Source organism: Lutra lutra, chromosome 1, assembly GCF_902655055.1.
Source record: "Lutra lutra chromosome 1, mLutLut1.2, whole genome shotgun sequence".
Classification (NCBI taxonomy): Eukaryota; Metazoa; Chordata; class Mammalia; order Carnivora; family Mustelidae; genus Lutra; species Lutra lutra.
The window spans coordinates 155,725,033-155,741,630 of NC_062278.1; the positions used below are offsets into that span (position 1 = coordinate 155,725,033).

Here is a 16,598-nt window from a genome sequence, read left to right on the forward strand (position 1 = left end):
TGCAGGCGCACACATGACACGTCCAGCTGGGACAAGACAGCCCCCCTGTTCAGCTCAGCCCCACCCACAGACCTGTGAGCTACGTGGACGTTTGTCACTTTTAAGCCATTAAACTTTGGGGGTGGTTTGTTATGCAGCATGAGGTAGCTGATACAGCACTCCATGCTTTTTGGTCTGATTTACTGAGTGAATCAACACCCATGGGAAGAGAGGCAGAGGGACAGCCGATACGGTTCTGGGTCTAAGGAGCATCACTGTGCCTGTCCTGCTGAACAGACTTCTCTTGTTCATCTCCAAGCGGCACAAAAGTCGATTCCCTTTCTCATGGCTATGCCATCATCAGGATTTGAAATAGAGTGTGCAAACCATCTAGCAAAGACTTAGAGTACCTGGATTCCCTGTCTCATGTAGCTAGCATGTGCTCACGTTTAAGAGTGACACTTGTTACCAATGCTGTGAATGGCACCATTGTCTCCTGCAGGCATCTAGAAGCAAGCTCTTTTCTATCAAGTAGTGTTAGCGTTAGTCCTAAGAATCACACACACCCTCCCCCATACACACACCTCTGGAATGACTGGAACGCTGCTCTCAGAAACAGCCTTGCAAACTCTGTGCCCTGCTCCAGCACTGCAGCATCTCAGAACACTTTGTCCCACCTAACCTGTGTGTAGTCTCTTCGATGGAAGGTTGGAGCCACTGATGTTTGCCCTGTCTATGAAGCTCAAAGGCCATTTCTTAAAACACAGTCCCCCCTCATGGTTAGTGAGTGCTAGGTACAGTAGTGCAGGCTGTGCACTGCTTGTAAAGGGGATGGTGCCCCTCACATCACAGATATCCTGGACATGTAAATGCATTACAACTATCTTCCACCAGATGGCAGTAGAGTGTCGTCGTGTCCGCCCCACCCCCCCACCCCGCCAGCCCCCTACAATGAAACAAAATCAGCAGCCGGTTTTCCGAATTTTCTGACACAGGGAAGTAAAGTTTCTAGACGAAGGGCTGCAGTTTAGTAGTCTGCACAAAGATGCCATATAGGCCAGTGGGGGTTCTGTCAAACTAATACACTTTCTTGCGCGATCAAGCTAATTCCATTTCTGTAAAAAAGAATATCACCTTTGTGCTTTTGTTCAGAGCCGAGTTCTGACGTTTGATATAGGACCCACAGCCCAGGCTCTGAGTTTCCCGAGCAATGGCCCACCATAACTGTGTCCCACCAGGCCTACCCAAGTACTCAGGACCGATGTCCTGATTACTGCTCACGCTCCAACTACCTCCTTCCTGCACCACGGGGAAGGTGATTTTCCGGCTGTGTCCCAGAGCCTGAAGGCATTCTGAAACCTCAGCTGAAACCCAGTGACAGCTTTTTATATTGGTCCCCAAAGTAAACTCGGGACTGCAGCTGTTTTCAAAGAGTTTTTGGAAATTTTGGGTAAACTGAATTTTCCATTTTTATATTGAAGTACAGATATCGTAAAACATAGAGAGTCATACAATTCTGAAAATAAAGATAAACTGAGACCTCAAAGACCCATGCGGCAGGTCCTCCTCTCTCTCTGGCACACAATCTCACTCCCATTAGTTCTCACTGTTACTTCCAGGAAAACCTTTGAGACGTGCCGGGCAAACCTGTTTTTGCTGCCAGCTGAGCCCACTGGGAATGATCGGTGAGGAGTTTAATAAACTGGACCATCGGCAGCCACGCACTCAGTTTCAATCCAATGGAGTACATGTTGTCCTGCACTTTTTCTGGAACCTTCCAGGGCTTGCCTTGCTACTTGAGGGGCAAAAGGCTCTGTTTACAACTGTTCTATCTGTAGTGGAGGAAACATTCATGGAAACCCTAGAGGAGGAGAGACTCAAGCCAAGCTTTGCTCAGCTGCAAACAGGGGTAGCAGTGTGCTTTCTTGCTTTTTGTCTTTGCTGGGTCCTGATAGGAGCCTGCAGCCCCACAGAACTGCTCCCTGAGTCCTCCTGACAGACTCACACAACTTTCTGATGTAAACTTGTATCGAAAACCTGCCAGAAAACAACTAGGGGAAGAGGAGATCTCCTCTAAATATCCCTCACTGGGGAGGTATTGCGGGAGGCCTGAGGCCTAAGAAGACCCCTCCGGGGTCTGCACCAGCCTCTTCCTTCCCCGCCCCTTTCGGGGTGAGTGAGGGACTAGCTGCCCAACTCCACGGCATCTGGCCTCCTGTTCGATCCCCACCCCCACCTTCCTGGCCCTTGGGTGGCTTCCTGGGCAGCCGTTCCAAGGACCTCGGACACACTCCTTCTTTGGACTAACTCGCGGCCTCGTGTTTACAGGTCTCTGCAGTTACTGGAGTATTTACACAGCATGTCTCTGTCTTGAGATGTCAACTGTACAACATCAGCCCAGTATTTACTTCTGAGCATAAACACGTCCCCACGGAGTGTCTCTGGCACATGGTTTTAATTGAGACAGTGTGAAGGATGTTTGTGCGTGTGTGTAGACACATGTGCACGGATATCTGTGTCTTCATTCTCTGGAGGAGAAGCAAGGATGGGTTCTCACAGCCTGGCTGGAGGGAAGGTGATAACCCGGTGACCCCTGGAGGGGCTGCCAAACCTTACACATTCTCTGAGCCATTTCACAGATTTATTTTCTCAAGTGTTTCTGCTTGAGGTCAGGAGTAAATGCTCTCAAATAAAAACCACGAACCCAAAGCCAGCTTTAAAGCAGCAGGCTCTTGGAACAGGCCCAGTGGAGGGTTCGAGGCCGCCCTTTCCTGCCACGGCCTGCCTCCTCGCTGCTTGGGAAGGGGAAGAGCCAGGGGTTCCAGCTTTTTTGGGAAGGGCCTGGGCACGGGGCTGGCGGGGTGGTGGCACCTCCCTTTTCCCCAAGGCATCTCAGCTTGCAAAAGGGGCAAAGAGGTGGGAGGGGAAAGGTTCCTCGGTTGAACGAGGAAGGGGAGGACACAGAATGTTTCTCCTCCACCGAGGGGTGGCCCATGGGTTTTGGCAAACTGCCCGAGGGAGGGAGGGAGGGGCATTCAGAGAAGTTGGTGGGCCCTAAATGAGGCTTTTTCTTCTAAAGGGAAAACATCCCCGTATCTTCACTCTCTTGCCACCTGACTCAGAGGCTGGCTGCAGGACTTGACATGTGAGTCCCACACAAGGTTGTTGGCCCTGTGGGGCAATCACACTTTCTTCTATAAACGGGCCTTTCTGATTGTCGTGAAGAGGCATGAGGCCCGGGCCCGGACCACTTCAAACTCCGTCAGGAGCTAAAGGCAAGGAGAGGGGAACTCATTTGGTTTGTTCTCCTTTAAAAGAGTTTCACATTTCAAAGTTTTCTTCCTGCGCGGTGGCTTGGCAGGCTGCTGTAATCCTCACACATAAAGTTTAAATTATGGCTCCCAGTGTCTGCTAACATCCCAGCTTTGGGAACTCTGGTTAGGATCCATTTCAGTATTTGAAAAAGCGTCTGGTTAGTTTGGGGCCCTGGTTGTGGATTTTGTGCCTGAGCCAGGGCCTGCTGTCGCCAAAGCCTGACAGTGCCTGGGATGCCAGCGGGTGGAACTTCGGGAAGGCCCTGGGGTCTGCCCAGAGGCAGACGGGGAGGCTGAGTGGGAGGCGGAGAGCCTGGGGTCCCACTCTGGAAGAGGCATCTGCCGACCTGTAAGGGGTTCCTACTGGAGACAATCAGCGGACGACGGGCACATTAGTAGCACCACGGTGACCGGCAGGCGGGCTCAGGGGATGGTGGTTCAGCACCTTCATCCGGCCACATCCTGCTCACCTCTCCCGGTGTGGGTACTTGGCTTAGCCACCATGGCTGGCCACTTAGCCGCATTTCCCAGAGGTCTTCCAGGCTGAGTAAGGGCTCTTTGGTTGACCGCTGTCCCTTTTCCCAGAGCCCGTTCCCCTGTAGGGACCTGGTGCTGTCTACTAGAGGAAGGCACCAGCCATCCTCCAGGTGCCCAGTGTGCTGACCCGCGGGCCTACATGGCACAGAATTCATCCGCACGGCCACCTGCTCTGTTCTGTCTTCAGCACCACACAACAATCAGTGTCTCTGTGGCACAATCCAGGGAACCACTATTTTTGGCTCAGCAGCTCGAGGCAATGGCAAGCAACCGAGGTAGCAAGATCAGGGACTACTCTCAAGAGACCTTCAGGAGATGGGGCTCCATAAGGCAGAGGACTTGTAAGGGGCTCCCTTGGCTTCAAAGGCCCCCGTGAAGCAGGTCCCAGTCAGCAGGGGCAGCTGGGTACCACTTCGTGGCTTTCCCCTTGACAGGGAGGGAGGGAAGTACATATGAACTGTGGCAACAAGCCTGAACCATGAAGACCTCCCATGGTAGTTAAATGTCAAGCTGGCCTCTAGCCCAGCTAATCAACAGTCTTATACACACTGGACTGTCAGTATATCAGATCTCCACTCGCTACACGGAAGGCACCCTTCTTAGGTAGCAGACACAGGAATCTCAGTGGCTAGGGGCTCTGTAGGTGAAGTTTTAGGAATACGCAAGTCTTCAAAAATAATCCTACATTTTGCTTGCCATTTCCAACCTCCTCTAAAGTCGTCATTCTTAGCTGTTTAAGAAAGGAGAGGTTTTTCTCGAAGAAACTTCCTTTGCCAACCTCCTTTCTGCTTTGCAGTCTTGCCTGAAGAGATTACCTACCCTGAAGGCTGCGTGCAGATATGAGTGTTGCACTAAGGTTTACTTTTATTCCCTTTCCCTAAAGGAGCTCAGCTGAGATTTTACCTGTGATGCTATGGATGAGGGAGAAAGTTTCAAATACTTTAAAACAATAGTGACTTTAAAAGAAAAGATTAAGAGTCTGCTCACTTTTCTGGACAACATGAAGGCGGCAGATGGAAGGTGACCACAGACCCTTTGCCCCTCTTCCTATTAAGACGTGGGGCCTATTTCCACCCCCGCTCCCACCTCACATCTGGCTTGGCAAGTGACTGCTTTGACCAACAGAGAATGGTGGAATGAGTTTAGGCCAATTCCGGCAACCAGCCTTTTAAGAGAACCAGCAACTTGTACCATGCTCTCTCAGGCCCTAAGCTATCATGTAAGAAGAGAGACCCTTCCCTGGGGAGGTTCTGAGTCTACATGGAGAAAGAGCAGTTGCACAGCAGAGTCCGGCCTCCCAGCCATCCTCACCAAGTGCCAGCAATGTGAGTCCCCCAGACAAGACCAGCCACCAAGTAAACGTCACTGAGGGACCCCACTCAATGTCTTGGAGAGCGGAAGAATCCCGCAGCTAAACCCTTCCTGGATTTCTGAACCATGCGTTTGTAAGATATAATGTAATGGCTGCTGGAAGCTATTCAACTTGGGGGCGGTTTGTGATGTAGCAGTGGCTCTGTGGTACAACACCAAAGCCCACAACGTGGGCAACAGTCCACCACCCACCGTGAAACCTTGCCGGAGTGAATTCCTTTCGGGTATCCGCCTAGCTTCCTCCTCTTATGCGACTTGGCCCAACCCCCTGCCTCCAGTCACAGTGGTGGACCTTCTCTCACCCAGACTTGCAGAACTGGGAATGAGAGGTGGCTGGTCAGCCTCGGACTGGGGCTAGAAGTCACTGAGATGTCCTTCTCAGGAAGGTGGAAGGAAGTGTGGGGAGGCAGGTCTGCTCTGGGAGAACATAATGCAGGTGTGCAGAGGGGCAGCGGTGAGGGGCTGTGAGGCACCAAGGGAGTGAGGGGAAGAGGGGTTGTCTGGCTTGGTTTCCGGATGCTTTCTGGGTCTGCATGTACACGTTTCCTTTGGGGTCTAGGCGTACCCTTGCATCCCTAGAATTCTCTTTCTTGCTTAAGCGGCTGTGAATGGATTTCTGTTTTCATTTGTTTGTTTGTTTTTGCAACTGAAAGAAAGGGCCTTGGTGAAGTCTGAGATAAGTATGTTCAGCCCTGGAAACTGAAGGGAAAGATGGCCAGACCAGTTAGGGGACAAGAATGTCCTTCTACTGACCTTCCCCCTACTGGGTGAGGGCGACTGGGAGTGACCCAAGCCCAGTCTAGTCTCCTATAGGCACCACACACCCAGAATGCCTCACACCAAGCAACTCTTTCTCCAAAATGACTTCAAATCCTGCCTTCCTTACTTTGGCTAAGGGAAACCATCTATCATCTCAGCTAAAAACAGCGAAGCACTACTTCCATGCCTTCGGACCTCCTCAGTCCAACCGGCCACCAAGCCCTGCCTGCTCTCATTTGCTCCCCTCCCCAACCCCCGGGGCAACTGCCCTAGCCCCCAAACTGTCCCCAGTTCTCTCTCCTGAACAGACCTGGCCACCCACTGCTCTGCCTCCAGACCCCCCACGCCTCCCCTGTCCCCGGGGCAGCAGGTGCTGCCACGGCCAAGGCAGACAATCCTGCTGCAGGCCGCTGCCCGCCTGGGACACGCCTCTCCACAACCTGCTCACTTTCTCACCTCCCCTTCCTCTGGAGGGAATATCCATCTCATTTACGAAATGTTCTCTGACTTCTCTCAGGTGCTTCTCTGTGTTAAGCTCAGGGCCAAGTAAGCATTCTGCCTGTGTCTTTTCTATACCTCAAGCTAGAGGTAAGGGTCTCTGTTTTACTGAGGAGGAAACGGAGGGTCAGAGAGGGCGACTCACCTAGGCCTCACCCTGGCAAGCACGCAGCCAGGTTCTAGTGCACAGCCCTCAGCCGGCAGAGCGCTGCTCTCACCTCCCACATGGTACTCTGTGGCCTTTCCATCCCCCTTGGGGTGAGGGATTAACGGTACCTTCTTCCCAGCTTCCATAGAAGCTTGTGCACACTCATCTCCCTCTATTATGTTTATAGGTCTGCGTGCCACGTGGGGAAGTGTTCAAGGGCAGGGAGGAGGCACAATCATCGTTGTATCCAGCTACTACCCAGTGTTTGGTTCAAAGCAAGTGTTCAGTAGATGTGAGCTGAAATGAAATATTGCTTTTGGATGCTGAGCAAAGTGGTTTTGAGCCCACAGCATATCATTCAACTGCGTCCTTAAAGCTGTTTTCAGACCACCGTCTTCCACCTCATTGGTAATGGCAAGACTTGTCTGGGGTCAGTGCCACCACCTGCTGCCATGACTCTGCTCTCTCTCTCCCAGCCCGAGGTAGAGGGTGGTGTCTGCTTCCCGGGTCTTGGCTCTCTGGATCCCATATAGCTGGGTGACATCCTGGTCCTGGCCACCCCATGACAGCCATCTCCTGCAACTGCGTTCTTTAATAAACACAGCGGAAGCAAAGCTAGGTAGGAAGGAAGAAAGAGCCTGTGCACAGTGTTGGGACACACCCTTGGGTGGCAGAGCCCAGGTCGGTGGCCAGGAGGAGGGCACGCTCATCACAAACAGGAATGGGGCACGGCCACCACACTCCCCACTCTATGTCCCCATCTGGTCTCACGCACCCAGCCTTGGAGTATTTCCTCTCATCCAATAAGCCCAGACAAAGGCAGAAGGAAGAAATACACCCCGCCACCCCGTGCAACCAACCAAAGCCCCTTCTGTCTTCTCAGATCCCAAGCACTGAGCTGGCTTTGTTCTCTATGCACAGACCAGAGGTGGTCCAGGCAGGAAGGAGTTGGAGGAGGGTGGGGGAGCTGACGACCTATCTGGCCACCAAGATGAAACAAACAACAAATTGGCAGATTTTTTTTTTAAAGGTAATATCCACTTCTGGCAAATATATAGGAAAATGGACACTTTTGATACAGTGCTTGTGGGCGGGTAAATCGGTATAACCTTTTTAGAGGCAATTTGCGGCATGTAATCAAAGGCTTACAGTGTGCGTTTCCTTTGACATGGCAATTCCGTTTGTAGGGTTTGTCTTAAGCACATAATGAAGAATTTGTGCAAATATTTGGCTCTGAGGATATTCACTGTGGCACCGTTAAAGGAGGTGTGAAACCAGGAACCACCTAAATGCCCGTGTCCCGGCGTTGGACGGGTGAGGGCAGACTGTGTAGCCTCATGACCGCACAGACAGGGGGTTTTTAATGACATGGAAAGATGCTCACAGCACTGTGTTCGGGGAAGAAAGGGTACATGGAATGAAAAGCATGGGAACATAAGATAAACTTATCTTCAAGTCATGTAACTCAATGTATTTTCCATGAAACCTCTAAACGCTCTTTCAGGTGACGTCGCTCTAAGTTCAAAGCAACGAGTCTGATTGTGAGTCTAAAAAACGTGTAATAAAAACACTGTTTTTCCTGTTTCTAGACTTCTTGGATAAAAGTATATTTATTAAGCTTTTTTTTTTTTTCAGAATGAAAAATTGGACCCACAGTTTCGACTTTAGAGGTCTTGTACCTCAAAATATATCGAGGACATTACTGGAAAATTCACCATCCTAGTCAAACATAAGTAGGTCCCAGGAGAGTGCTTGAGCTACGTCTTTACGCAGTGAGGAAGGTCAAGAAGAGACAGTGCTGCTCATCATGGTTATTCTGGGATGTGGACTCCTGAGTGTTTTACAACTTTTTTTTCTTTCTCACTGACATGTTACAAGGTCTGATGGATGGATACAAATTATTTTGTAACCTCAAAGCAGCTGATTATTTGAATCTAAAGCATCTGTCCACAATGAGGTAAGAGGCCATTTCCACCTGCATCTGAAGCCGGAAAGGAGCCCTGGAAAAGCAGAGCTGTGGCGGCAGCAAACCCCAGCTGGGGTCCCTGGTGCTATTCTAGGAGACACAAGAGCAGCCAGAGGCTCCCTCATCTGGAAAACTACTATCCAGAGGAAGAGACGCACCTTCGTTAGATAATGACTGTGAGGTTGTTACTGATGAATAGAGAGGCTCTGAAGTAAAGGGGCTCCAGATCTCTGAGAGTGTGAGGCAAAGAAACCATAAGGTGAGGACATGCCCCTTTTCGAGAAAGTGACAGGAGGCAAGAAGGATGGGGAGGTGTTCCTTGGGGAAGGAGGCGGGGCAAATCTATCCCTTGGCTCACCTACAAAGCTTGGGAGAACGTACTGACTCTTTGGGGCAGAAATCATTTTCCTATTCCACATGGGTAAAGAACAAAGAATTGTTCTGCAATCCATTTGCTTGCGTGTGTCTGTTTTCTAAAGTAAATGGTGAGCCACCCCAAGCCCCGCTGTTCCTCCCCAGGCTTCTGTTGTGGCGTCAGGCCCTGTTAGGAGCGGCAAGAAAGGTAAGAACAGACCAGGGCTGAGACATTTGCTGTCCTTCTAAAGGTCCAGCCCCGGCTGTGAATGGCCTCAAGAGGAGCCAAGATTCCACTGGCGCCTGCAGGGGACCCTGGCCTCCCTCCACTGTACCTGCACTGCGGAGGAAGTTCTAACTGGACACTTCTTCCAAGAGCTTCCCCTCTGGTGAGGCGGAGGGCCGGACATCCCCACGTGGGGGCTCCATAGGGCCTCGCGATCACCCCACTCACCTTCCAGAGCAGAACAGCCAGTAGCAGGAAGATGAGGATTCCCACCAGCAAACTGATGGCGATGATCCAGCCCACCACATAGCCCCGAGGCTCCAGGTTGTGCAAGGCTTCGAAGACCACCTAGGAGGCAAAGCAGAAGTGGGGATGATTCTCAGATAGAAGTACTGAGAGCATGACAGAGCCTGGCCAGGGCTTGACCTCTGGAGGGAACCACAGATCTGTCCAGACTGTTGTGACCAAAGCCGGGATTTTGGTTCAGCGCTTTTCTGCTTGTAGGCTGATGGATTTTTGACAGAATCGGAAAAGGCCCTTGAAATCCAAGTCCCAGTTCTGGAAAGGGTTGTCACAACAAGAAGCCTGACTTCAATATCACGTGGTAAGGATCTCAGAGGACGCAGTCCATTCTTGATTTGGGCAATGACAGTCTCCCTTTCATTATGGTTTTGCAATGAAGGGCGTGGGCATGCTCTCCATGTAAGACTCTACTCTTCCCAAGTGTTCACCTCACGGGTAGCTTAGGACAATCATTTGGTCAATGCCAATTGCCTGACAGACCAGGGGCCAGGACACCATCTGTCTCGGGTCTCATGGCTTCACACACAGCAGGCCCTGCCTCCTGAAGCGCTGGGCTCTGGGTCTCCACAGGAGCCATATGCAATCCTGGCCCATGCCACAGGGAGGCCAGTTTCCCCAAGTTTTCTGGAAACTCAGCAGTGCACCGGACCTAGCCATCGACCTGCAAGAGTCAACTGGGTGCTTCTTTGCCTCATTCCACATCTGGTGACACAGCAGTGGTGGCCTGAAATGGGCCATGTATAAGGATTTACACTGCAAAAGCTGGCAGATGAGTCAGGGCCTCCTGCCCCCCTGCCAGAGAACTGATTGCTCAACATGTATTAACACTAACTGTATCCTTTGGCTCTGTTTTAGCCTCAATGGTCATGGTAGAGTCTGGTTTTGTAGAACTCAAAGCAACCATTGTGTCCTCGCTGTTCAGTAACCTTCCCTATCATGCACTGTCCACTCGGGCTTGCTGCAAAACAGACGAAAATTGCATGCTGGGCAGTCATTGTTTCCTTTGGCTGCCTGGCTGGCCCCCCCACCCCCCCAGGTCTTTGTCCAAGCTGGGTCATCCCCTCCTTGGGGGAAAGCCATCTAAAGCCAGCTGGACGCCAGAGGCTCGTGGAGGCTCCGCCTTTGCCGAGAAGCCTCACTTACCCTGGGAGCCCGCTGTCCTGCCCCATACCCCCAAACCACACGGGGTGATGGGGCCCAATACTGACTTACAGTGACCAGCACTGTTTATGTCTTTTAGAGCTTTGCTCCCAGCTCTCAAATTCTTCCCAAATGGTCCTCTGTGTCAGGCTTGATCGTTTTCTTGCCATCTCTTGTCTAGTTCACACAACCACCCCAAGAGGGCTTCAACACCTGCTTTATAGACGGGGAACATGGAGGCCCAGAGAGGACAAGCCTTTTGCTCTGGTCCGTGTTGCTTAAGTAAAGATTTGAACTCAGGTCTAGCAAACCCCAACCCCCCAAATCTGAGCTTGTCACCATCACACCACAGAGTGCCTAGCTGATGGTGGCTCTTCTTATAGACTAGCCCTTGGTTAAATGGACCATTTCTCGGCTGTGCCCTGATGATAAGGAAAGCCAAGTGTGAGCATCTCAATCTCACTGCGTCCATCCCCACAGCTCTGGTAGGAGGGCAGGTGTGTGCAGTGGGAGGGGCTGGATGGTCATTCAGGATGCAGAAGAGCTGCCACGGTCGCACCTACAGACCCTAAATCCAAAACATTATCTCCAGGAAAACCAGGCAGAGCAGAGAACATCCCTTCCTGCATGGGGACAAGTGAAAGAAAGCTGCCTACACACATAGTAGTCATTCTGGGAATGGAGAGGAGGCCACCTTGAGGCACATACTCACTGGCTGTGTGACCTTGGGCAAGGTACTTTCCCTTTCTGAGCCTCATTTCTCTCATCTGCAAACTAGAGGTAAAATAGCACCTCCCTAGGAAATTCAAGGGGACAATGCACACAGGGTCCTGAGTCTAACACCTGGGAGAGCCCATCCTTGACAAACAGAAGGAGATTTTTCCATCAGTATTGGCAGGAAGGTATTTTTGAGGTTATGCATGCTTGGCTACTCTTTAATTAAAAAAAAATTTATTGATGTCTAAGATGCAAAGAGAAAAGAGAACACAACCCAAGGCACAGCTCATTAAATTTTTATATACTGCATGCTAAATGCATGTGTAATCAGCACCTAGAATAAGAAAGAGAACATGTCCAGTCCCCCAGACGCCCGCTTTGTACCCCCTTCCTGCTAACACCCACATCAAGCATAACCAGGAACCTGACTTCTCAGGACCAACATTAGCTGCACCTGCTTCTCTCTTCAGTATATCTGGGACGGCACAGTGTGAACTCCTGTGTCTGGCTTCTCCTTCTTCTTCTTCATCTTCTTCTTCTTCTTCTTTTTTTTTTTTTTTTAAGATTTTACGTACTTATTTGGGAGAGAGAGCATAAGCAGGAGGAGAGGCAGAGGGAGAAGCAGGCACCCTGAGGAGCAGAGAGCCCCATGTGGGGCTCGATTCCAGGACCCCAGGATCATGACCCAAGCCGAAGGCAGATGCTTCACCGACTGAGCCACCAGGAGGCCCCTGTGTCTGGCTTCCTTCTCTCAATGTCGTGTCTGGGGGACTCATCCAGCATGTTTATGCTCACTGCTGTAGAGAACTGCCCAGTGTGAACCCACTGCAATCTGTTTATTCATCCTCTCCCGTTAGGGGCTGCCACCAAGAGGGTTTTCATACATGGAGCAGCCCTGAAGGTGATGCGAGGTAGAGGCCCAGAGAGGGGGTCTGAAGTCTGTCATCATACGCCCACTACTTTCCATCTGGTCCAGCTAGAGTTTCCTATCTTTAAAGACGGATGCATGCCTTTGGGTTCTTGCCCCTAAAAAGCTGTGGACTGAACCACCTCCCACATTCAAAATCTCTCATGGGGTCTAGTACAGATGAGCCTTGAGGCACTGTGGCCAACAGGTATGACTTCAGGCAACCGAAGTACTGCTCTCAGTTTCCCGAGTTGTGAAATGGTGGCTTTAAAGGGAACAATCAGGCAGTGTTGTGAAAGCGCCTGGTGATTGGTCATGTAACACAAGGCTGCAAAGCTTCCTTGACAGTAAGGTGCTGAGGCAGGCCGTGAGCGCAGCGTGGGCCCGCCATAGTCCAGCTCTTCTCAGAGCACCAAAGGCTTCTTGGGGACCCAGCCTGGCCCTCGCTGCCCAAAATCTGCATCCCGGCAAAGCTGTGCCGGAGCTCTGGTTTTGTGGGTACAGACACAGTCAAGAGTATCCACTGCAGTTTAGTCTAGAAAATTCTGCAAGAATGCCCTGACACTTCCCTGGAATGTGTGTTTAATCTTTCCTTATTTTTAGCAATGCTGTTCCTCCTCTTGGATGTGTGTCTTGTGCTTTGGCAGAGATGGTCCCTGCACGTCAAGACTCTAATTAAAGTCCATCTGGGGGAGAAAATCAAGAGTGTCCTGTGGTTTTAAGAAGTCACGTCTCAGATAAGACCCTAAAGGAAGGCACAGCTGCTGGACTACGACGGGGATGGGGTTGGGAGTCAAGAAACAGTGACCCCGAGGCTTCGTCTCCACCACTGATGAGCCAGTGACCCGAGTCAAACCCCTGGACCTTTCCATGTATCTTTTCTCTCTGTTTTCTTGTTTCCGTCCCGTCCCCAGTCTCTGTCCCAAGTCAGCTCCTGGTCTGCATTCCCTGCATCATTTCGGGAGCCCTGGGGAGGCCCCCCCTGCTGTCAGGAGTGTCTTTGTAAAATGCAGGTCTTCTCTTGCTTCTCTGTTTACACTACTGATGTGAATACACCATCCAGGGGCCCAGGATCTTTACAGTCTGGTCTCCCTCCTGCCTTGTCAGCCCCTCACCGAGCAACCATACACATCCTAGCCAGTCTGCATCAACTTGTCTGTGGGGCCCGTGCTCAGGCCACTTGGAATGACCTTCAGTTCTTGTCCACTTGGCAAACTCCAATATTACTCATCTTAAAAATGTACATACCCTTTGGTCCATTAATTCCGTACTTGAAGATTTACTCAAAGGCAAAGAAATATAAAATACAGAAAAAGTTTTGCCTCCAAAGATGTTCATTGCACAATTATTTATCCTCACACAGAACAGAGATTTCCCCATGCCCAACAACAGGGCAACAGGTAAGTCAGTAGATAATTATGGTTAATCACGATGTGGACTCCCATAGAGCTATTCAAAAGGATGATAATAAATTGCGCTGTCAAAGCACAATTTTCAACAAGCTGAAGACATGCCTCTCCCACAAATACAGAGTGAACAACTGTTAAAGATGTATTTAATTCATTATGAAGGGGGATTGATGGGATGGTGAAACTAGTTCAAAGAAGGATGGTGAAAATCAGATGCAAAACTGGGTAGTAGCCCACAGGGTGCTGAACTACAACCTTTGGGATTTTATTTTCTGCTGGAGAGAGAAGTCATTTTCACCTTTACTGGCAAAAGGCATTTATAACTGATCAGTCTTCTATAATCAACTTGTAACTTCACAGAATCCAGGCCCTAGAGAGTTAGGCAGCCCTGCTAAACCTTTTCTCAGATTTTAGTGAATTGAAGGTCCACATGAGGAACCTGGTTACAATGCAGATTCTGCATCTCTGAGTTTGGGCTGGGGATCTGGGAATGTTCCAGTCTACCATTGGAAGGATGTGCAATCATCTTTTTGCTTGATTTCCACGTTTTAAGTACTTTTAGAAAACATGATAACAGCATGGGAAAAATGAAAATTTTACAACATCAAGTGAAAAAAATGAGAATATCAATTTACTGTCTAGATCACATCAGCTTTGCAGAAAAAATGGTAGGACATTTCAAAAGTACACAGGTGATTTTTGGTATAACGGGAATTTTTTTTCTTTTTTCTACTTTTTTGCTAGTAAAATTTTTTCTTAACTGAGCATTTCAAAGCCAGGTTTAAAAAAAAAAAATGAGAGAGACTGGGCTCCAACATCTCCGTTCTAAGAAGCCTGACCCACCGCCTCTCTTTTTGGCAGAGTTAGTCATTCCCTCTCTCAGCTTTAGGAAATGACCTCTTTTAGCAGAGAAGACCTAGCATGGTATCCCAATGTCACAAGCAGAAAAAAGTGGAGGTTCTCTGGTTGTAAATAAGGTAGGCAGCCAGAGCCCAGCCTGCTCAGCTCCCCATTTGCAAACCTGTCCCTCCTTACCCCACGCCAGCAGGCCTGGAACCGGCTCAAGGGAACCCTTGGCTCCACAACACTTAGTTTTAAAATCACAGCTAAACACTTGGCGGTCCCGGCCTTAAGTCCTTCTTGCTCTGTCAGACAATGATGTATCTCCCTGCTGGTGGACTCCAGCACCCTGTGAATTTTTACAGAACAAGGTTCCAGATGCATGTCCTCCTGTCGCCTAAACCAGGATCGTGATTCATGATGTGATTCGTGAGTGCACACATTAATAAATTAATTAATGTGTGCACATTAATAAATGTCCTCTTGGCTAGAGCATGAGATGAGGCATGATGGTGATTCAGTCTGCAACAGAGGCTGGGGTTGGAAGCCTGAGTCTCTGAGTGTGTTTCCTGTCTATCTCAAAAATGTATTTGCAAATGTGATTTCTTGGTGGGGAGTTCTGGCCATGTATCCATCCATCTGCCCACCCACCCGTCTGTCCGTGCAACCATCTGTCCATCCACCACATCCACCTCTCTGTCTATCCATCCATCCAACCATCCATCCAACTAACAAAGGTCTATGCGGCAGCTGCCACGTGCCGGGCACTGTGGGGGTTCCGCGATGCATCGAGCAGGCAGTCCTCGCGCTCACAAAGCTTCTGGCTTTTAGAGAATCCTGACCAGTCAGACACATAAATGTGAAATCACAATTTCGACAAGTACCCCAAGGGAGAGGTTCATGGTGATGAAAAACTCTGGGATAGGGATGGAAGTCAGAAAGAGTTCCCGGGGGAACTGCCTGAGCTGAGGGTGATGAGTCAAAAGCAGGGGGAGGGGCAGCATTCTAAGGAGAAGGAGAGTGTGTGCAAAACCCCCGTGGCAGGCGTGCACTTGGCAGGGGTGGGACAAGGCCAGAGACTGTGGGTTTGGGACAAGCAGAATGGACAAGAAGCCAAAGGAAGATGTTCAAGATACAGCTAGAGAGCTAGGAAGGGCTGGAGGCTGTATTAAGAATCATACGCCTTATGTTAAGAGGAATGGGATTATGATGCAGGTTTCTGACCAGTGGAGAAGGACATGGCCTGCGATGTGCCAGGAGCACTTAGCAGAGGAACAACTGTAGATTAGAAGGGAGAACGTTCCACGGTGGGGGAGGGGTTCAAGGAACAAACAGCCCGGGGAGCAGGGTGGCAGGAAAAGTGGCACTGGGAAGTGAATGCTTCTGGTAGGAAAGGAGGGGAGGAGAAAGGGAAAGATATTAAGGATGAGGGAGAGGCTGGTGGTGGAGGCTGACAGGAGGCTGGCAGGAGGCCAAGAGACAGAAGTTCTGAGCAGTGAAAGGATGGGTGATGGCACGGCCGGCTGTGGACTGAAGCCAGAGGGCTTACGTGGTAGGTGTTAGCCAAGAATACAGAGGAGAAGGAGGAGGCTGAGCGTTTGTCTCCACAGAGGATTTGAGGAGGACAGACATCAGGCTGCGATCACAGCCGGCCCAGATACGGGGTGTCCTGCCTGCCGCTGTAAAGTCTGAGGTACCCGAGGCTGGCAAGCTGATGTCAGGGGACCACTGGGAGCCGACTGCCAGTCTGAGGCAGCTGGCAAGGCAGAACCAGGGTGCTCGATTCCCTTCTGTGTTTCCAGAAACTTTATGTTCCCACCACTGCAAACAGGCCTCATGTAATAGCCAGCAATGCTCAGGTCTCTGGAAGGCCTGAGGACACGACCACAGTGGGGAGCACCCAGCCCAGGCCTCTGCTGGACCAGGGCTGCCAGTGCTGAGACTCCCCGGAGGAGGTTCAACCTCAGACGGTTGAATAACCTCAGGTCGGCTAAAGGTCAACCGCAGTGGCCAGATGCTCTCTGCAGTCAACCTCACACCCGTCTCCCAAAAAAGGAATTCGAGTACAAGAAAACATGGATGGGGAAGAACATCTGGGACAATGAAATGACATTTCCACCTGCTTCTGAT

General features: G+C 50.5%; 1 protein-coding gene across 1 annotated transcript in view; it reads right to left on the bottom strand.

The window, feature by feature from the left end:
- The window catches only part of ITGA9 (integrin subunit alpha 9), a 327,427-nt gene that overhangs the window by 6,983 nt on the left and 303,846 nt on the right, over positions 1-16,598 (bottom strand). The window contains exon 27 of the mRNA XM_047740712.1: positions 9,381-9,500. Within this exon, the coding sequence (XP_047596668.1) occupies positions 9,381-9,500 (120 nt within the window). The remainder of the gene's footprint in view (positions 1-9,380; positions 9,501-16,598) is intronic.